Below are 23,975 nucleotides of genomic sequence, written 5' to 3'. Positions count from 1 at the left end.
ATGGAGGAAGAATAATCCTCAGGAAATTCAAGAGGCACCACCGCATTGCACCGTATGCTGTGGGTCACACGCTAAAGGCATCGTAGGTCTTTACTTCTTTAAGAGGCGGAGCGCGTGGAACTGTCAACGGTGATCGTTACAGATGAATGATTAGTGATTATTTGTATCCAAATTTGCATTACATCGACATACAACAGTTTTGGTAGCAACAAGATGGTGCCACAACTCATACTGCTTCCGAAACAACAGATTTATTGAAAGAACAATTTAGCGACAAAATTATTTCACGAAATGGTTCAGTGAATTAGTCTCCAAGATTATGTACTGGCTAATTTTCTTTGGGGATATGTAAAGCCTCTGGTTTATATTGATAGATCAGCAATAATTGATGCTTTGGAAAGCAACATAACTCGTGTCACTAACGAAATATGTTCCCAATTACTTGGAAAAATAGTTCAAAATTGAACTGGTCGAATCCAGTTCATCAAAGCTAGTCGTAGTGGACATGCCGGAAATTATTCTCAAAAATTAAATTATCAGAAACTTATCTTTTAAATAAAAACAAAATTGGCTTCAAGCACTACCAACATCATTGATCTAATGCAGTAAGTATCCATTCTTTTGAGCGAATTATAAATTTTTAAAATAATTTATGACACGACTCTAACCTAACATGCATGGAGTGGCTTTCATAATGAAGATCCATGGTTATTATCGATTCTCTTCTAAAAGGTACCTTGTGTACCTCCGTCAACTGTAAAAAAACTTGTTCAAAAGATGGAATGAAATTGCCAATGATAAGATATCCTTGAACGCAAATTTAAAGCTTCTACACAGAAGTTCAACTTGGTAGGTACAACTTAGGTTAACGAAAAAAATATTTTTATCATCTTCGTTATTTTAAGATTTCGTAATTAATGGCATAGTATCACCTGAGTTTCCTTATTCGAAAACTACTCTTGTCCTCTGCAAACCTTGTTTTACCATCTTAATTTCTATAGCTGAAAATAGGCAAAATAGAGTTTATAAAATGTAAAATAAATTCCTGAATACATTAAATGGGACACATTGGCTGAAATTAGATATTTACAGATCATAAACAACGAAAGAAAAAGCACATTCAAAAAGTTGAGAAGTTTTGAAACTAAGTGATTCACCTAATTCTTATGTATCAACAAAGACAGATCTTTCGACATTACAATTTAAATGGATACATTAAATTCACAACACGCGAATTAAAACATGCTGAAGAAAAATATGTTATCAGGAAGTCTAAGAAGTATTGACCCTCTTATCCACGAGATGGATTTAGAATCTCAAACCTCAGGGTATTAGTTGCCGCTAATCAGGTTTAATGTCATTTGACAGGTCACGGTTGAAGTTAGTAGAAGTATAAAACGTGTTGCATTCTTATAATCATACGTAATTATTATTATTATTATTATTATTATTATTATTATTATTATTATTATTGTTTTCCCTTTCATGCTAACAGTTAATATCACTTTCAGGAATTATGCAAGCATGGGCAAAATGATGGAAATTTAATTTACTTTCTTAGGATTTTTTTTTTATTTTTTTTTTTTTTTATAAAGATTAAATGTGTTGTGAGTGGCTATGTAACTACTGAGAATAACATTGGCTATTACATAAAGGGGAAAAGTTACATTAGATGCTTTCGATTATTAACAGAGAAATGAAGTGCCCTTTAAATGATACTACTATTTGTTCACATAATGTAATTTATTCCCTTTGTATTGATGTTTACTTAGATTTTAAGTTTGGCCTTGACAAACATAATCTGCACCAGCTTTTGCATGATATGGATGTAGTTCTGCGGGGTGCATATATTAACATTTATTTTATTAACTTATTTATTGGTTACTGTTATGAATTCCAAAATGCAATTCATCTTTTCATGTTACGAAGTATATCAAAATGACGGACTTTCCATTTTACATACAATGTTTGTTCCGCCTTCTAAATTAGATTTCTGATTTATTTCCAGTCACAGTTTAGCTTCTAGTGGATGTAGTAGTTTTCTTTTGTTTTATAAATTACATTTCATTTTCCTTTACATATTATTAGTTAAGCAAAGAAAAAGAGTTGTAAATAGAAAAAGTTTACGTTGCAAATTTAAATAAAATCAGGAAACAAATTATATTATCTGAAACTATTAAATTGTCCTATTTTCTGTTGAAATGTTACTTCCTTTCGAAATGTGAAATCTAAAACGGCGTTTAACAGTTTGCAAATCAAAATTTCGCAGTTCAATATATTCCTGTAATGAGATATTTGTTCATTTTATTTGCTAGATTATGTCAAATACTAAATAAGTTAAACGTACATGTCCATCTTAACGGGAAGTTATAGTTATCGCGTACTTTAAGTAGTTATATCAATGGTTAATTGAGAAATCAGGCAAAATCAACCATTATCTTAGTACTCCTTTGTTCTTCGTCATGTTATTATTTGTCATTAAAAATACATACACAAAATGGATAATTTATCGATTACAATACGCTTAAACCAAGAGAATTGCATAGCACTATGAAATATATTTGTAGATGAAGCTTGCTCGATAATTATGAGTTATATATACACTACATACAGGGATTGTGCTTATGAGAATCTGTTGTCCAGAAGTTGACAGATGTCATGAATCATTAGACTCTGCTAGGCCTAGTTATGATGCAATTCACGTTGTACAACGCTGTACTGAAATCAACTGTTTCGAGCATTTGGAAATCTTCTGTGGATAGTGTGAATGGATTGCATGAGTCTTCTTATTTCATAATGGGCCTCGGCACCGACACCCCGGACTAGTGATTTTGGTTGAGAAGTCCTGAAGTTTTAATACACTTATTGTCAACCGACGCTGATACTGCAATTGAGACCAGGGTCGCATCATGGTGGGTAAAATAAGTAGTCTTAAAAAATTCGCTTCAACCGATTACGGTTAAGTCTTCGTGTTATGCATCATTTAAAACATTTCGAAGTCATTTCAGGAAATTTCCCAAAATATGAAATTTTTCAATCACAGCTTCATAGACTTATGTTATTGTTTCTCAAATAGCATTGCCAACAAAACTGTCGCGAAGCATATCTAAATATCATCAATTCTAGTACACGGTCTTGCATAACACTGCTAATACACAAGGTACCGAATGTTTTGATCTTTGTTTGCAATAAGTATTTGCTATAACACTAACTTCCTTCTGTATTGTGTCGTTTCTTTTAATACGAAATTATGTATGCTGTGTGTGCTCGGTGGTGCGTTTTCACACCAGGTATTTTACAACATAATGTAACTTTGTGTGTTCGATAGTGCGCTTTTGCACTAACGCAGTTCTGCAATACTAATGTAGAATTAACCCCCCCCCCCCCAAAAAAAAGAATAAAATAAATAAAAATAAAAAAATAAAAATGGGCTTCATGGGTGCCACTTACATATTTGATTCACAAAAAATGTTTCCGGAAAAAAGTTCTAAGTAGGAACGGGTTAAGTATTATCATGACGACAAAAAGGTTAGGAGAAAGGGTAGCTGAGAAATGTTGAAAAAAACAAGGCATTTTACAGGTATTTTCTTTCATATCACATTACGGAAAATATACAGAAGGTATCTTCGTACTTTTCCTTCTTTCGTAGTTCTTAAAAAAATATTATTATTATTATTATTATTATTATTATTATTATTATTATTATTATTAAATGGCCTTAACAATGCGCTAAAATTAGAGCAATAATTTAACAAGTCGATTTTATCTACACAGTTAAAGCTGAATTAGAAAAGAGAAATTTTGGAATTTCCAAGGGGAAAAATAACTAAGTAGTTTATACTTAAAATTTTAAATACTAACTAATATTTATGGTAAATACGAGTAAAATGTTTTGCTTTGATTCTAATAGTACGCATATAAGTTAATAGATGATAATCTTGAACCTTGTAATAAACTACTTACTTTTTACTGAGATGTCTTGAAACATCTGACTTCTTGAAACCATCCAACGTGTACAGTCGTTTTGCTAATCGTATTGCTGACGGAAGATCAACTGCCTTGGGACTATAATGGAAACTATGAAGACTATCAATATCACTGTCATCTTCAGATAAGGGCGGGGAAATGGCTTTACTTTGCTTTACTTCTTCCTCACTTAACATAGTGATTTCGTCCTCAGACTCACGCAACTCTTGGTACCCAACGAATTCGGGAGTCACATTTCCTGAACTTAAACTGGGCGAACGCGGACAAATTTGCTGAGGGCCACTTAACAAATCTAAGTCTTTTTTCACATCCAATTTTTTAGGACTACCTTGTTCCGGATAATTGTCTTTATCTGGACCTTTTACCTGTATCACAATTTTATGATCTTCCATATTGTTGGAAGTACGTTCACTGACTAGAATTGTGCTATCACTATCACTTGGATCACTTATTTCCATCAAATCTTTGGCGCTTAAAATATCCATTGTTTCTTCTTCCTGGAAATCAGGGCTGGAAATATTTGAGATTGCTTCCGATTGACTAAGGTCGCCATTCTGAAGATGTTCCGCCCCTATTGGTACATCTTCGGGATGGCTGATCACTGGTAGCTTTTTGGAACTTTCACTTGACATCACTGATGAAGACACTGATGTAGGAGACGCAGGGGAAAGTGACTGTTGCGGGCTGACTCCTTCCGACGATGATTCATTGGTATGTATACTATCGGGTGAAACAGGGGCATTGTATGTCCACACTATCCTCTCGTTATCGGGATTATTGTCTTGTCGCGTATCTAAAAGCGTGTTTAGGGAGGAAGTCACGTCTTCATCGATATCAATGTCCACTGTACTCATAGAATCTTTCTGAAACTGCAAATGATCTTCGGATTTCGATGTTCGCACAAACCCACTATACGAAAAAGCAGATTTCGATTCTGCTACAGGACTACAAATTGTTTGAAGGCTATCCCGTTTCATACCTTTCTTTATTCCCATGTCCATTTCGTTAGGACTGGTTGGCACTGAATTATGATAGCGTAAACTATCCACTTTCTTCTGTTTTGGCAGCAAACTAGACGTCTGTTGAGTCCTAGAGAGGTTGAGAATTAAGTCCCCAGTCATCATAAACGCCTCAAACCTTGGAGTCCGTGATTTATTGTTACAACTATCACCCGACGAAGGGAGCCACTGTAATCCTGCACTTTCCAAAAAGTTTTCTGGTGGAATGTTTTCCTCATCTTCTTGACTGAAGCCACCATTTGAATGAGCATTATTTGAAGATAAGTCATGAGGGGGAGAGTTATCTATTAGTTCAGCCTGAGCACGGTAATCTTCTTTTGTGATGAATTCATTTAGGTCTTCCACACTGTGAGGTGAAGATAAGTACTGCCTTACTCTAGCTTTGATAACAGGATCTGGAAAAGAAAATATAGCATTAATAGACTGAAGTACACGGTAACGTGGCACCTTTACAATGTCCATTATGTATTAATATACGCACATTTATATGATTTACCATAATATTTACTGGTTAAAAAATGCTAAACGGTAACTTCTAGGATATATAATTGAAACAGTTTATCCAAAAGTAACGGCAATTTTAAGCCTCGGATAAAAAACTCAGCGATCCGACTTCAAGCAGTAGGCCCCGTTTCGTACTGTATAGACTCGGTAGTGAAAGGGGACATTAAATTCCTATTAATCAGATGTAATTCATTTTTTATGTTTGGTTATTTTTCACTTATAAGGGAGAATATTCAAGCAATAAACGAACATTTATTTTTAGATTCTTCTTGTGAGCTCATAATATTTCATTCTCCATTATTAAATTAATTTTCCTGACTTTCACAGGTTGGTATTCAAGAGAATAATTACACTTCATAAAACATTTTTATTTTATGAACTGTATACTTGCGCACAAAAGACATAATACTCCTAATATCATCCTTACTTCTTTTTCGCTCGGGATGGCTTGCTTTTTACATACTTTTTGAACAGTTTTGACTGCTTTCTTTGGGTTGAGGAATGTTAAATATTTTGAATATGAATTTGGTTATGAAGAAATTGTTAATACAAACGTTTAAGTAAGTGATATGAATAATTTTTCGTTGCTAATAAACACAATATAAACTCATTCAGGTACGAAAATACACAACACTTTTATAGCATTCAATTAATACTTAAATCCTCTTTACAATACTTAAAAAGATCTGGGGCATCAAAGCTAACAAGGCAGGGTACCTTGGTGTAACAGACCAATTTTGATAAAATTGCACAGACGTAGAGAACATCGAAAAAGATGCGACACGTATTTTTTTTTAATATATATATATATATATATATATATATATATATATATATATATATATATATATATATATCGGCCAACAAGCGCATTGCAAAGGTCAAATAGAGGCATAAAAATGGGGTCAAAATGAGATTATGTGGAATACAAGGTGAACGAGAAGAGATATCGGAAAAGGTTAAATATACGAAACACTACCCATAGCCAACGCAAGGCAATGAGGTAGAACACACCTATGCGAAGAAAGGAGAACATCCGGAAGTGGATCAATCACGTGTACAACACTGTCACAATGTGTTACGGAAATGAATGAAGAGGTGGAAGCAGGAAGAAAGAAAAAAAACGAAAACAGAAAATACGTATTTTTGCTTTACGTGCATACGTCGCCCGTATGCGAAAGAGACGCAGATTCAACTCAATGCACTAAGATGGGAGAACACGCAGGAAGGATGCAAACGCCGTTCGTATAGACAGCCAGCGAGACAGTACTGAGCAGTGGGTTGCATATATCGCGTAATGGAAACAAAAATGCATAGGACAGTAGAATGTAATAGCATGTAGTCCACATACGTACGTAAGATAAACAGCAAAAGTAGTATCAGACCAGGCATGAGTATCAACATTACATCACTATGAAAATACGCGTACAGCATAACAGTAATAGTAACATTTTTGTTTTTGTGTTACTACAGTCTACACACATTTTCGCTTTCAACATCCATCTCATTGTTGTTTCTATTACGCGATATATGCAACCCATTGCGTAGTACTGTCTCGCTGGCTGTCTATACAAACGGCGTTTGCATTCTTCCTGCCTGTTCTTCCATCTTCGTGCATTGAGATGAATCTGCGTGTCTTTCGCATACGAGCGACCTGTACCCAAAGCAAAAACACGTATTTTCTGTTTTCGTTCCTTCTTTCTTCCTGCTAATTGCCAACCTCTTCACTCATTTCCGTAACACATTGTGACAATGTTGTACATGTGACTGATCTATTTCCGGATGTTCTCCTTATTCCGCATGGGTCTGTTATACCTCATTGCCTTGCGTCGACTATAGGTAGTGTTTTGTACATTTAACCTTTTTCGCTATCTCTTCTCGTTCTCGCTATATTCCACATCAGGGCCGTATTATATATTGTGCTCCCCTGTGCTCTAAATAATTTGCCGCCCCAGAAAACGACCAATATTAGAGTTGAATTCATAGTTTTTGGGGTCGCTGAGATGAATAGTAACAGTTTTAATCCAATTTAACTCCAATGTCGTACTCCAATTCCCAGGGAGGGGGCGAGATTTTAAAAGTAATCAAAAACGACATATATTAGTGTAGAATTCATAGTTTTCGAGGTCTCTGAGTTTAACGATATCACTTTTCATGAAGTTCAAGTTCATCCTCACCCTTTGGGGTGAGGGTGGGAGAGGATGACTTTTTAAAAATAATCAGATAAGGTAGCTAAATAGTAGCTACTGTAACTAGAGCGAATTAAACACATTAACATATTTTCTCGCGCTTGCGCTGGACTCTGCGTGTTGCTAGTTTTAAATATTACTTTATTGTGAATCTTAGAAAGAATTCCAAAATTTTGCCGCCCTGTGCTCGAGCACAATAGCACTTACCTAAATACGGACCTATTCCACATAATATCATTTTGACCCCATATTTATGCCCCTATTTGACCCTTTCAATGAGCTTCTTGGCCGATATAAAAAAATACATGTCGCTTCTTTTTCGATGTTCTCTACGTCTGTGCAATCTTATCAAAATCGGTGTGTTACACCGGGGTGCCCTCCCTTGTAAGTATTAAGCAAATTGTTTCCGAAGAAAAGTGGGCAAGGACGATATTATTATGTTATAGTGTTCCACACCGATCAACACAAAATAATGACTTCTTTCACCAAACTATTTATTTTAAAAGGTACCGTAAACTCCCTTCCACCAACTGACATGTTGATTTACAAATTCGTATGTGGCAGTGCATAATTAGAGGCAAAGAACATGAACTTATTTTTAAAAAATTTAATACATGCGTTATTTTATATATTCCTCAAAGTCTTCACACTAGGAGAGACTTGCTTCTAACACGTCAAGCGTATGAGTAACAAAACAAAAATGCAATCAAGCAACACGCATGAAACAAACCACACATTCTTCTCACAAAAAGTTTGAATGATTCATAATTATTTTGGAGCGCAACTGGTTCATCTCTAGCGCTATTCAAACCAGTATCACAACGAAAACGTTTATATCTGATTAAAATAGTAAAACTGAATGTGGTCAGGTGTGACTTCCTTGAAAGTGCGGTAGCACAAATAAATAACCCGAACGTACGTAATATAAGTCACTCTACCTGCCTTGCGCGAATTTGCCCAAGTTTTCACCAATTCTTCCACACTGATTGAGCTGCAAAAATAAGAACAATGCAAAACAAGAATGTAGTAGTACATACATAAATGTGCACCCTCCTGAATTAATAAATAATTAAAGTGATCTATACTCCGCATTGGTCTTCCAAAATGGGTGGCGAACATTTTTCTTTCTTATTAACTCAAATGGAATGTTTAAGAAGGTTTTACACAATATTTCTCTTTTACAACAAAACTTACAGTACATTAAATTCTTTCGTCATATTAGTTACTTACTATATAGGTAATGTGTGAATAATAATAATAATAATGTTTGCTCTATACAAATATCTCCCTCTAATAATAGAAATAATACAGGAGAAACGTAGATACATTTGAAATAGTTGTGAGCGTCACATATTATCTGGACGACTTTGTATAATTATCTTTCTTTACAAACGCATAGAGTCAGATGCACATTTAAGAACAATTTTAATAGTGCTATTAGGGTTTAAATGTCAGGTTTCTTTTCTAGATTTCAACTTTGAAATACTAATTATAATCTCTCTCTTTTCACGAATTTCAATAGTAACTGTTTATCAATTTATAATACCAATTCCCATTTTCTAGGAACTCAAGATCACGAAATTATACTAGGTAAGTTACGCCTGGCACTTGGCTCTAAGGGCAGGTGTAATTTGCAATCCATTACTCTTTTCAGCAGGACATTAAACGGAGGACCAGAAAACGCTAAGGTAATTTGTGAAGCTTCATAAACAAACCCTTATTATGATTATATGTTATTTTCTGAAAGTTTAACGCTACTTTCACAAACGTGATCCTAAAAGTGTAATACTTTTGCACTAATATGAACACTTTACGTTGCTGCAAATTTGCAAGTTCTTCAACAGTTATGAAGTCAAATACTGAAAGTTCATTTCTTTACATATACCAAGGAATATAAAAACAGGTTGGCTTAATTCGTGAACTAATATTACAATGCTTTATTTAAAACATTTTTTTTTAAATGTGTGTTACAATTCTCTAGGTTTGATAAATACTGTATAATGCATTATAACTGATGTACTTCACGAAAAGTTGGAACTTCAAAAAATATAAGAACACTTACTAAAAGGACAGAAACTCTTCTTTGTTGCATATTATTTACAATTACATATATATTTATTTTTACAATTTATTTTCTTGCTTTCGAGCTGTATCATACTAAATAAAATGCTGTTAATCTTACCTTTCTTTAATTTTAACGTTACAATTTCCCCTGACAACCGAAGACACTTCAGAACTAAAGAAAGAAAGAAAGTAAAGAAATTAAGATATTTCATATTATTCAAGTCTTTTACAAACTAAAGCACAGTACGAGATTGGTCGATTGAAATGTCCGCATGTCGTGTGTTACTTTGAAACGCCATAAAATAGAAACTAAAATATTTGGTTGGTCAAAGTAATCGCTGGCTATAGGCACATTTTAGGCCATCGTTCAGCCAATGATTGAATTCTATGACGATAGACGTCTGGAGTTTGTGATGCGAAGAAGACATTAACCACACGTTGTATCACTCGGTCATCAGATATTTCATGCTATGAAGTGATCTAGTTGCTGAGAAGAGACGGTATTCACTGGGAGAGATATCAGCCGAAAGCTTGCGGATAAGTTTGAATTGCATTTTGCATTTCGTGAAGTTCAGCACTGTACCGATTCTCATAGTGACGATTTCGCCTCGACAGAGAAAGACATGATGGATCATCTCCACCGTAGACTACCATATCAGTGATAACACCTTCTGCAGGTAGAGTGATTGTTTTGGAAACTGTTCTGGACATTGATCACGATTCAACGATGGTCCTGACCGTTTACGATTGTCGCACCAGATTCATCAGAAGTGACAAACCAACGCTGGAAGCATTCTCAAGCACTCCATATACTAAGAGAACTGAACAGTTCTGACGGTGACTCTTATTGTCCTGTGTCAATTCATGAGGCACCCGGAAGTTCACCTTACTAATTGTGCGGAGCCGCTGAATGACAGGGGCATGATGTATGCCCACCTCGTCTGCAACTGCACGAACATTTTTCTGAGGATCTGTTTCAACGGTGTTCCTGAGAAGCTCATGAAACATGCTTTTGGTTCGTAGCAGCGGACTTCATTTTTCAATATTACGTCACCAGCATAAAATTTCACAAACCAGCAGTGCAGGGTTATCACTCCTGGCCAAAATGGCATTGTTAACGCTTTTTGCGGTACATGCGCAGAATGTCCCAGTTTTAACTCATAAAGGAAAATAATTCGCAATTATGTGTTCATACTAGTACACCATCACACGACCGTGTTCAATAGCACATTCTCACTTGATTGATTAGGCACCCCAATGTGATTTCTGCATATGTAGGGAAATCGTATGCATGATTTCGGTCTATCCGTTGGTTGCGTTATAGAGAGTAGTTTCCCACCAGATGTAAAATGCAGACATTTTAATCGCTCCAACCCAATACGATCATATTAAAAGTGTCTTATTAAAAGATCGTGGAATCCATCATCTTCCTTTCAGAACTCTTCGACAAACAAGATAATAAGATATGTCAAAGAAAAGAGAGATTATTTTCTTACAAGATTGTATACTCTTATAAAAAGGAAGATTTCGAACATTGGAAAGCTATCAAATAGTTACGTAGGAAATATAATTCTGAAAGTTCAATCACTTACCACCCCGAAATCGCTTTTCACTGTGGCTAAAATAAAACAGATTTATGTTATGACAAAAGTTCTTGGTGATATGCATGGTTTATGTGATATTAAATAATTTGATTTAGTTCTTTTCCTTATAGAAAATGCAATTCCCTCAAACAATTCTATTTATTGTGTAACAGTGGACAGTTTATTAAGCTACAACCGGTCTTAAGTAGGAGACGGAGTTTTATTATGGAGTTATATATATATATATATATATATATATATATATTTGCTAAATATACGAAATATGTACATTACAGTATTATGAATGTGTGTGATGTATTTTCTTTCTGTTGTTTTACTAACTTGACCACTTCACATTGATCGAGCTTAAATAAGTTTAGTCCATATTATAAATGTCGTTTGGTGAACACCTTTCGACAACTGACGAAATCATCCTTTTCCGCTCCTGATATGTAACTTTGCTTAGATCTCTCGATTTCCTACTGACGGCACAAATCAATGTATCGTTGGCGGCAAATTACAATTCAGGTTTCTTCATACGCACAGCATCTATCGGTTAGCATTTCTTGGTACGTCTGATCCCTTGGTACGAATTCATGGTAAGCAATGCCTTTCTAGTCAAAAACACAACCATCACATTGATAATGTTTAACTTACTCATTTACGTTCCTTTAGGAGGGTTATCTCTCTCTCTCTCTCCGTTTCCCTATTCACCGCCAAAGACTATCTCTTTGTTACACCCGCTCTCATCTGAAGTCATGATTTTCTTGAGGAAAGTTTCATTGTCACTTGTTTTGGTAAGAAGTTCCTGTTTGATTAAAATTCGAATCTCCTCTCGACCGTCCGTCTCCAAATGCGGAACGCTATTTGCACTGACGCGATATATTTGAGGTTTCAAGGTTAAGATTTGATAGCAAGACCAACACTTGCCAACTTTATTAGTAATTTTATGGAAAGTTAAACGATGATTTTTATGGATAACAGTTCGTACTCTCTCACTATGGAAGTTGTATGGTGATATGGAAGAAGGCAAGTCCTTGGATTCTCAGCAATCGAGTCCTGTCAATCGCAAAGTGTTTAAATGTATCACAGTTATATCGGAAAGATTAGTTAATGTTTCCGATTGGAATGTTTCCGTAACAGTTCTCAAGTTGTACGCAAAATTTACCGCACACACGTTATTGTTCTAACTCCATCACTGTAGCTAGGTTAGTAATCCAACGTACGGCTTAAGCACAAACTCACTCCAACGGCTCTAACTCGGCAACTTACGCACAAATCGGACCACGGCGAAAGATAATTTCTTTCCACAATATGCTGCTAAGGCAGCGGTTTCCAACCGGCATATCGCGTAGCACCATTAGGTTGTTTCGCGAAATTTTAGAATTTAAAAATAATGAACGGTTTAATAATTAGTTAAAATAAAATTTGAGATAGACTGTACTACCAGTCAATGCCTCCAACGGCAGCAACAATGCTACGAATTATATAGAGTTACTATTTTATAAAACCTTAGAGTATTCTACTATTATAATTTATGTTATTAGACCTCCAAAACTATGGTATGCATAAGTGTAGGAAGTTTAGAGAGATTATATCGTCCATCTACATACAGATATCAGAGCAAAAACTGTAAGAGGTAAGAGTAAAAGGCGCTTTTTGAAATCGATTCATCGCCCTCAAAATAGGTGCCACTTACTCTGTTAACACTCGACTGAAAGCGAAAGTGGTAAAAATAAAGCTTCCGGTTTCAACGATGGTTGCCATAGAACAAAACGGTAATAGGTAGCGACAAGGGGCCTTTAGCAATCCATTCAGCGTCTCGTGAGAACATACCATCACCAATCTGTAACACTACCAAAACCGGAAGTGGGTGAAATGTGTTAGTACTTCGTTTCAATACTTATTTCCATAGAGCAAAACTGATGAGCGATATCAAAATGCAGTTTTTTGACACAGATTCAGAGTCGCACTAATCAGTTTTGTCTATAGTTTTTTTTTTTTTTATCTATTTTCACACCGGAAGTGGTGAAAATTACTATTTTACAGTTACAAATCGACCGCATAATGAATAAAAAGGAAATAGATAGGATAAGTAGTTTTTTTCTATATGTATTCAGTCCGCAAGAATATAGAGTAAGACCGGAAAGTAATTATATTTGCCACTGAACGGGGCTCCAGTCGTCCGCTACGAGATATGTCAGGAATATTTATCTGAAAATCAAATATCATCTTCCGGGAAAATTTTGGATCAGTGATATCTCAGAAAAGCCCATTTGATTTGCTTGAAATTGGGTACCAAGGTAGCACCATATGTCCGGCAAAAGTGTGACAAATGTCAACGTGGGCCAAGAATGGGTCTGAAGTCTACAATGATTTTCGTGTGACCATGTCGGAAGAGATATCTGGAGTGCCAAGTGGCAGAAGAAATATTTAGCTATCACTGACCTGCTACAAGTGATCAATTGTCAGTAGTGCCTGTGTTGAAGCAGTCGACTGGCTTCTTCCATCTCTTTTTTGTTGAGCGTGTATGTACGGCCGAATATAGAACTTGGAATACCGAAAAAGCTAATTAGATCAATTAAGATATGTTTAAATGAGTCCCAAAGTAAAGTCCGGGTAGGAAATTTTTTGTCCACGAGCTTTCACGTCGAATATGGCCTGAAACAAGGAGATGCGTTGTCGCCATTATTACCTGTATTTAACTTTGTTCTGGAATACGCTAGAAGGAAAATCAAAGATAGCAACAAGGGTCTAGAGTTGAACGGTATTCACCAGGTTATGGCATATGTTGATGATGTAAATTTAATAGGGGATGATAGGAGAACAATAGAAAGAAATGCAGAGATCTTACTAAATGCTTGCAGGGACATGGGTTTAGAAGTAAATGCAGAGAAAACTAAAAAAAAAATACATGGAAGTGCGTTGGGACCGTAATACAGTAAATTATGGATGCTTTAAAATATTAAATAATACTTTTGATGAAGTGGATAGTTTCAAATATCTAGGATCAATATTAACAGAGGAAAATCATATTGACGAAGAAATTAAATGTCGACTCAAAGCAGGGAATTCGTGTTACTATTCGGTTCAAAATCTCTTGTCGCCGCGAATTCTGTCAAGGAATTTGAAGCTTAAAATATACAAAACGATAATTATGCCCGTTGTTCTGTATGGTTGCGAAACATGGTCGCTTACACTGAGGGAAGAACATAAGACTGAAAATATTTGAGAACAAGATCCTGAGACGAATATTCGGACCCAAGAGGAACGGGAATGGAGAATGACGGAAACTTCATAACGAGGAACTGCATAATTTATACGGTTTATCCAACATTGTTAGGGTCGTCAAGTCTAGGAGGCTTAGATGGGCAGGACATGTAACTAGAATGGAAGAAAGTAGAAACGCTTTCAAAGTCTTGCCTGGAAGACCATTTGGAAAACGACCATTAGGAAGACCTAGGCGCAGACGGGAGGACAACATTAAGATGAATCTCGCAGAGATTGGAAAATGAAAAATAAAATCTTAGAGTTTTACGTCCCACGGTTATGCCGGTTAGGCTAAAGGAGACGGTGATGATGAGTAATGAATGAAATGGTGGAATGAAAAAACTGGGAGGAAACGGGAGAGCCCGAGAAAACCCACGCACACGGTGTTTGTCCACCACAAAGTTCACTTGGCGGGGACTGGGATCGCAGAGATTGGAATACAAAGTAGAAACTGGATGCAGTTAGCTAAGGATAGAAGTCAGTGGAGAGCTTTTGTGAGCGCGGCATTGAACTTCCGGGTTCCATAGGCCATAGAGTGAGTGAGTTAGTGTATGTACGACCAGTTGCAGTTATGGGATCAACAAGAGAGATGATATCACAAGCAGGCAGTGAGAGCTCATCTGGCATATCTGGATATACAAAGGAACGTGCTGATCCACGAGGTCTCAGAAAAAATAACTTTGCTGTTCCATGTGTCTCGTCGACTTGCAGAACACAAGCAAGTCACTAGACGCCACCATTGGTGCAAGTAACAAAGCCCCTGATTCTATCAATGGTAATGCCAGCTTGTGAGCCATCTGCTGCAATTACTAACTCTTCCTTAAAGCCAGGTTTAGAAGCATATTGCCTCATTGCGACCTTTCTTTGACACGCAGGAACTGTAGAGTGAAATTTACGGGTTCCAGGAATCCGTCGAGCTGCATCATATCTGTCCTTTACGAAGGTGGCTTCCTCTTCATGTTCCCCCCTCTGTGCAGTACACATACTCCATTTCAGAATCCTTGCTGTTATTCGTAGCCCAGTTATACAATTGGCGTGGAGTCATGGTCTGATTTGTGTACGGTCTTTGAAGGCTTGCTTTTGCAGCATTCCTTTTTAGTGCACCTTCAATACCAACATTCTAGCATGTTTCTGACTGTTCTAGAATGTTCCAGATGATTCGAGAATCTTCCAGAATGTTCCAGATGATTCTAGAACTTTCTAGAACCTTCTAGAATTTTCACATATTTAAGCAAATGCAATGTACTACAATGGATAGTGAAATGTTCTTAAAAGCCCCACAGGATTAGTGAATTACAAACTGCACCAGAAAAACATTACTGCTAGGTCAGTTACACCTTACTTCACCAGTAATGACAAATTGGCAAGTTGTCACATTGGCACCCCAGGTGTCTCTCCCGACATGGTCACACGAAAATCATTGTAGACTCCAAGCCCATTCTTGGCCCAAGTTGACATTTGGCACACTTATACCGGACATACGAGGCTACCTTGGTACCAAATTTCAAGGAAATCAAATGGGACCTTTCTGAGATATCACTGATGCAAACTTATCCCGGAGTTTTCCGGAAAATATTTGATTTTCAAATAAATGTTCCTGACATATCTTGTAGTCTATTCTTTTCTCTTTAGCTCAATATTTACAGGAGATATGACCAATTGAAGCTAACAAGGTTCTACAAAAAAACAAATCTGTCCATTTTTTGCCACCCTGTACTCTGAAACTACAGTTGATACAGGACTAAAATTTGGCGCATGATCATCTCTTATAGGGGCCAACATGTACACCAAATTTCATCCAATTCTGACGGTGAGACGAGTTTTTTTTATTATTATTATTATTATTTGGTTGATTTCACATGGAATGGTTTCTATGGATTCCTATGTTAACTTTACAAGCCGATAACTTCCGATCATTCCTGACTGACGCTGGGAATCCATATGCATTTTAATTAGGGTTGGCTTCAGAATATGTATCGCATTACGCCATTCCGGATTCAAAAGAGCGAAGTGTTACTTGTGAATATCTCGAGTTCAACGAAGAAGGAAACGAGGAAGTAAAATACACAAAGAAAGATTAAATGAAGTGGAAAAAATACTTAGAATCACATGTTGCCAAGGATGGTGATTTGGACATGGAAATAATATACAGAATGCGAGAAATGTCGAAATTGGAAGAAAGTATGTGATGTTCTGTGTGACCACAGAATCACGGTAAAGAATAAGGCAATGATTTACCTGTTATGGACGAACGTGTGATAGAAGCTGCAGACAATGAGCCACTTACGAATACGAGGGAACTTAGCCGTGAAATGTATGTTAGTCACATGATTGTGTGGCATACTTACATGAAAATGCCTTGTACTCATACCACCTGCAAAGGGTACAAGAGTAACAGAAGAGGATTTTCAACCACGTGAAGCATTCTGCCAGTGGTTTATTCAATAGACCACTACCATCATGCTGTTTCAGGTATCAGTACTGTTCACTGACGAGGCCATGTTTGGAAGGGATGGTATCGTCAACATTCACAACACACATATGTGGGCAGATCCACATCTAGTGGTACGGCTGCCATGATCAACACCAATTTGGACTCAGTGTATGGTGTGGTATTGTCTATAATTAACTGATCGGGCCATACAAGCTGCCCTGCCAAGACTGAATGTAGCACAGTATTTGATCTTCCTGCAGGATACACTGCCCGAATTATTGAACAATTTTCCCTCAGTGATTCGCCGCAACATGTGGTACATGCATGTTGCTCCCGCGCACTTGAGTGTGAATGTCCGCCGGTACTTAAATAATAACTTCTCATGACAGCATTTGGCGTGGAAGTTCAGTGTATTGGCCTGCTCGTTCTCAGGATTTGATTCCACTAGATTTTTATCTGTGAGGACATATTAAAAGTGTAATGTATGCCACCCCTGTCAACGATGTCACCAACTTGGAACAGAGTTTCCATAACGCCTGTGCAACTGTTAGCCATGACCCAGTTATCTTCGAATGGGTACGCCAATTCATGATCCGGCGTTGTCATGCATGCATTGCTGTCCATAACGGACACTAAACATCTGTGATGTGCCCGACGAATGTACGTTTGTGGCTCCATACATGACGATATCTACCGCTTCGAACTTACTGTTACCACGCTTTCGGCCCTCGCTAACTCTGCCAATATGCTCAATACGTTAAATGTTCAAAGGCCCTTTTTTGCTTGTTCGTTACATTTATTCAGTTACATTCTGCATACTCATTTTAAGTAACTAATAATTTCTTTTCTTCGGTTGTGTGTGTAAAATGTTGAACAACTCCGCACTCTTGTCATAATACATTATATTAGATATAAGTTGAAAGTATTTAATACTTCTTCCTTTGAAATAATCTGCAAACTACAGAAACATTTTAGTTTTTGTATGTCGCTGAATATTTATCTTTATTATTTCGACTTAGATTTTATTAACTTTAAGTGCCTATTTGTTATTTTATTTTTCCTGTCTTTAGTATTTAGACATTCGTCTCTAGTCATGGATTGAAAATGCACGGGTGCTGGATTTAAATCAGGGTGATGATTTTAAATCTGAACTTCGTCTTTCCATCACCTTCTTTCGTTCTCGAGATACAACCAAAGCTCCAACACTCTCAAATAAGTTCAGGCGATACTATCGAAACTGAAATCTGTTAATTCTGATTTAGTAATTTAATTTTCTATGACTTCGTGTTGTTGTGACACAGGACAAAAGCATAATGAAAAACAGAAAAAGCGAATGAAAAAGAAAATCCTAACAACTGCTAAAACATCCCTACAGTGCAAAGTACAAACAATTTTAATAGGAGTATTGCTGTGATTTCTGATGAAAGTACAGACTGTTCACATTTGATTTAAATTCTTGTGCTAGAAGTTCGATTGAGCCGCGGTGTCTAATATTCAGTAAATAAAGCGTGTAACTTTGAGAAAAACCGTATCATACTTTGTATAGTTTGTGCGTCTGGGTTTAGTTCAAAATCCCTAGCATATTAAGATTTAGCCAGGGATTTAAATTTTATTATTTATTATTATTTATTTATATCATCATTCTTTCACTCAGCTTGCACAAACAATAGCGAAAAGACAATAAAAAATTAGAATATACTATTATTTATTGCAAATTTACACGATATAATACACTTTTACTAGTAATATAAATTACCTTCTTTGGTGGTGAATTTATATACATCTTTTTCATTTACTTCTAATATTACATCGCCGGCTTCCAGCTGCAATGAAAGAAAAGAAGAAACGAATATAAATTGTATGTTTTATGCAAATCTTAAATATCTACATAATACAACAGAATAAAACACTGCACTGAATTAAAGGATTCGCTTCGGCTGAGCCAAGAATCAATAAGAATGAATCATTAAATGATTCATTCACACAAAGTTCTACATGTTGTAACGCTGACATTACATAGTCTAGAAATCGATCTAGATAAAAGAATGTTGTGGTGTAACGTGCTGTTTTCACTGTCCCCTTCAACGCATTCACATCAAAATTTGTTTTATTTACTTAAAAAAGTACAAGCTCCTGCCGATTTCTACTTTGAAACACTTTTATTTCTATTTTGGAAGAAATATATTTCTCTTTAAAAATTTTGAAATTATACAATTTCGAAACGTGGCATCATGTGTTATTGAAAACAGTAAATTCTTAAAAGAATTGAACATAGTTGTAGTAAAATGAGGAAAGCATTTGACAAGCTTATATTTCGTGGTTCTGTAAAATGCCACGAGACATCAGTACAGTAACCCCATAAACCGCTTTGAATCGATCGATAAGCATTTCAAACCGTGAAGCACGTAAGCCCCACACATCATATTGAGGCGAAAGGGAGATAAAATCACAGCAGGAATGGAAAAGATTTATGAATTGCATTCCTTTGTTACTAGAGTAATTATAAAGGAAGATATTTCCTATTATGTAGAATATATATATTCTACTTATACTGGCTTGAATTTTACGAATCATTAAATTCGGCTAACGAAATATAAAAAATACAAAAGCTTCAATACATTGCTTATAAAAAAGAACAGAATTAAAATATCTTTCCAATATTCCAAACAATGCGAATCATGCATAATAAATACCATTTCCTTGTTTGACAATCGTTAAGAAATGTCGGTCTAACTTTCTACGTTTCTAATCTTTGTATATTTATCAATTAAATTCTTGGTTTAACACATAACAGTCTCTTGTTAAACACTTACAAATAGCAGATTTAAGATTCTGCGCTTATTTAGGTCAAATAGTTACTTAGTTACTTTACTATTGAGTGTTATGTGAGATCTGGATCTATGTTTATGGATCCCAACTATACGTGCTAAGCGTCTCATGTTGATAAAAATCTGATGTAGGCAATTAGTTGTAAATTAAGACCCTTCGCTACACATTTCTTAATTTTTTAAAAAATTTTAGTGAGTAACTATAAGACAATTAACAACAACATTTTTAAAATGAGCCAGATACTATCCATAAAATGTTTTGAAATAATAGTTGTTTTCAAGACCATTCATGTATTGCAGAAATTTAAGTATCCGATTGCAGTGGTGTCATATTGCACATTAAGCTTTTCTGGCCTGTAAGAAAAGATCTGGAAACAAGCTATTTGTTGTTTAATACGATTTTGCAGATACTATTTGACTCACTTTTATAGTTTTTTTTATTGTATTAAGTTTACTTACAATCAGAAAAAGTTAAAACTCTTAACTTCTATGTAGTTAACAGGCAAGTAATTTTAAAATATTACTTTCAATTTATAATGATAATGACCAACATCCAACATTAGGCAGCACTGTTGATTTAGACGAGATGCAGTTCTGTTCTTCGCTTGGTTCAATGGTAAAACTCAATATAACAACTTACACGCTGCTTACATGCTTGAACACTACGATGATGACATCAATTAGAACTTAAATTTTATTTATTTATTGCAACAATTTAAATTCCAACTCCAGCTACATTAAAATTACTAGTTTGAATCGTTTCCAACCGCCCACTTAATAAAATGATGCATTACATCACTACTAGTTGACCTCCTACATATTTCTAGTGTCACACAGTACCGAATTGTTTTACTTATTACAGCTTTGTTCCAACATTTCAAGAAATAAGTGCTTATCCACTCATCACAGAACTCCAACCAACTCTCCTGCGGCTGGGTGAAAAACGTTTAAGCTAATGTCAATACTTGGAAAGCTTGCATGATCTGCTGTATCAAAATTCAGAATATCGATAGCCTACAACACCACATTCAAAAGCATTCGAATCGACAAACAGGAATGATTCCAACAAAAAACGAATTGTTGCTGTGCATTTTTAGAGCTAACACTAATGAACCGGAAAAGATCCTTTTTGTCACAGCTTGGGAAGAAAATAAATTTCCTTGTAATATCATACTTAATCGAAAACTGTGCAAAAATAAGTGTTGCATACTCCTTCGTGGCCTGGATTTGTGTGTATGGTCCTGACTACTAACTCTCTTATAAAAATATACCACTTTAAGCAGTAAGTTTTGTCTCAAATAGTCTGCTTTAATCAATCAATACATCAACAATAACTATTATTGGTTTATTTTAAAGCTACAGAAAACAATTCATTTTATGGTAAAGTGGAGGATGGATGCGGCTTCTGTGCTCCTTTTGTGGCCGAGTGAGTAATTTCACCTTGAAACAGTAACTCTATCTTATACAGCCTCGTATAAGATAGGACTCACTACTAGCTGAAATACAAAAAGATATTTTTATAATTTTGGCATAATTTTGGATCATCCTATACCACTAGAATAAGCCCTATAATGAAACTGATGTGATTCAAAAACCCAGCTTGTCGTGGGTACTAATTAATAATTATGATTTAAAGAAATTTCAAACGGGTCAGACGTTTTCTGATTCCGAAAACTATGGATTCGACACTAATCTAAGTCATTTTCGACATTTTCACCGCCATCCTCTATGCCGATGTGGATAAACCATAGACAGAGTAGATCAGTGGGTCGTAGGTAAGTCACGGTGGATTGTAGGTCGACGTTTCCATTGATCGACGCCATCTCTGGACTGAACTTCGATTTAAACAACATTGGAGCGTTACCACTCATTTCGAAGACTCCGAAAACTATTTATTGCTCACTAATATCAGTTGTTTTGGTTTGTTTTTACATGTTACTTTATCCAATACCCACCCCTGGCCTGTTTAATCCCCATATTTTATTTTTTTCAGATTGTAAGTTAAATGTCTATCAAGTTGGCTTGAATTGCTCCAGGCATCCCAAAGTTACGCTGGAATATACATTCATATGCATACATCCGATACGATCGAAGTCCATGGTGTTTCCCCTGTACATTCCCAAATCTAGCTGACATGCCCGTTCTTGCCTAATCTTACACTTAAATGTCTTCTAATTATCACCTAATAGCTTAGTGACACCGAAAACTATAGATTCGACACTAATCTCGGTCATTTGAGACATTTTATTTCTCATCCCTTCTCACCCCCCATGCCGATGAGGGCTGAACTTGGACTTCAACGGTATCGAGTATGTGACTATTTATTTCAGAGGTACCAGAACTATGGATGCGACGCTAATATCGGTAGTTTTGTATCATTTTTACAGGTCACTCCCTTTCCACTCGTAGAAGTGATAATGTGGACTTAACGATATCAGGTGTATCACTATTCATGTCAGGACCCCGAAAACTATGGATTCGACACCAGTATCGGTCGTTTTCGATCATTTTTGTCATTTTTTCTCACTCCGCTAACTGTGCTAGAGGTCTTACTCTCACTAGGAGCTGTAGTTGGACTTAGGGAATCGGAACTATCACCAATGAACTTAGGGGCCCCAAAAACTATTTATTCGATACTACTATCGATCATTTTATCTCATCCCTTCTCAACCATTCTCTAGGTATGCTAAAGGGTCTTACTCCAACAACACTTTTTTTTCCGTATTGTATAAGTAGGTTTGATTAAAACTGCTCTAGGCATTCTAGAGTTATGCTGGAACATACATACATTTTAATATAACAAATTTTTCTCATATATGTAGATCAAATCCTTTTTGGCGATTGACCCCCCCCCCCCCGAAGAGGAAACTTATTTTATATATAAATAAAACCCATCTCAAAGTTTGGAGCTCTTAAAAGTAGCTCTAAGTAATAGTATTACAACTCACCGCCCCCCACAAGTCCGTCCTGGATCCGTCCCTAATACCATGGGTTTTACTGGTTGCCTATATTCAGGGTATTAGTCCAAGGATTTATTGACTGTACTAGTGTATATACAGTTGGTTGCTGTGCTCGATGTAAACGTCCATACAAACACAGACAATTAGACAGATCCACACTGACCTTCAAAATGGTTCAAGCATCATTTTCTCTTTGACCTGTCTCGTCTCTGGTTTTTGCCTTTTGGAGATGATAGCTCCAGGTGGCTACTTGGCTTCTTAGTTGTGGATCGTAGACACACCATGTTTCATCTGTTATGCGATTCAGGTGCGTTCCATCAGCGTCAGCACTTCTGATCGTCAGAATGTGTGGGACACGGTGCTAAGTGACACGCGACATGTTCAAGTCATCTGTCAAAATGTTGTAACACGACCATGGTTGATCCATACTGCTGCTGCGATGTCATCTACTGACTGCGAACGGTTAGCGCGCATAACCATTGCAACCTCTTCGATCTTGTATTCTGTTCAGACTGGTGTTGACCCACCTACTGGTTCATGATCCTCTAAACTGGTTCTCTATTCCGTAAACCGTTGATGCCATTTACACACTGCACTGCGGCCCAGGGCGTTGTCACTCTACACCTGCCTGATTATCTGCAAAGTTCCTGCAGCGGATTTGAGTAGTATCTGGCAGAACTAGATGTTTGCCCGTTCTTCAAGTCCGCCGTGGCGCAATCAACTCCTTTCACAACAGAAACAGTACGTCTGTTTACACTCTATACACAGACCTGTCTCTTGCTCGGTGGAGAGATGAACTTCCACTGCTTCCTCCAGGATATCACTTATCAGTTCTAGTGTATACCACAGCGCCACACTGCGTCCAGTCCACGAACTAATTGAATGTAGTATATTATATATATATATATATATATAAGGGTGGTCCTTAATTTTTGGTTTCCGAATTTCTTCGGACGAACCCCCTAAAATCCCAGATTAATAAGAGTACAAAACGTCTTATTAAAACAAGAAAAGTCAGATATATGTAATTTTTATTTAATGAACTCTTCTTTCTTAATTTACATCCGATATTCTAGTATATGAAATTCTCAAATTAATACTTATACCTATCATTGCCTCAAAATTTAACAATAGTTA

The 23,975-nt window shown here is 36.2% G+C and overlaps 1 protein-coding gene across 3 annotated transcripts in view; it reads right to left on the bottom strand.

The window, feature by feature from the left end:
- The window catches only part of Efa6 (Exchange factor for Arf 6), a 284,205-nt gene that overhangs the window by 105,629 nt on the left and 154,601 nt on the right, over positions 1-23,975 (bottom strand). For all 3 annotated transcript variants that reach the window (XM_081769243.1, XM_081769253.1, XM_081769263.1), the window contains exons 2-4: positions 18,807-18,873; positions 9,882-9,935; positions 3,964-5,401 (exon numbers count right to left, since the gene is read on the bottom strand). In XM_081769243.1, coding sequence (XP_081625369.1) covers positions 3,964-5,401; positions 9,882-9,935; positions 18,807-18,873 — 1,559 coding nt within the window. The remainder of the gene's footprint in view (positions 1-3,963; positions 5,402-9,881; positions 9,936-18,806; positions 18,874-23,975) is intronic.

This window comes from Thermobia domestica, chromosome 1 (genome assembly GCF_964235325.1).
Source record: "Thermobia domestica chromosome 1, izTheDome1.hap1.1, whole genome shotgun sequence".
Taxonomy (NCBI): Eukaryota; Metazoa; Arthropoda; class Insecta; order Zygentoma; family Lepismatidae; genus Thermobia; species Thermobia domestica.
The sequence above is the reverse complement of the archived record's forward strand: the minus strand, read 5'-3'. Positions and strand labels throughout refer to the sequence as shown.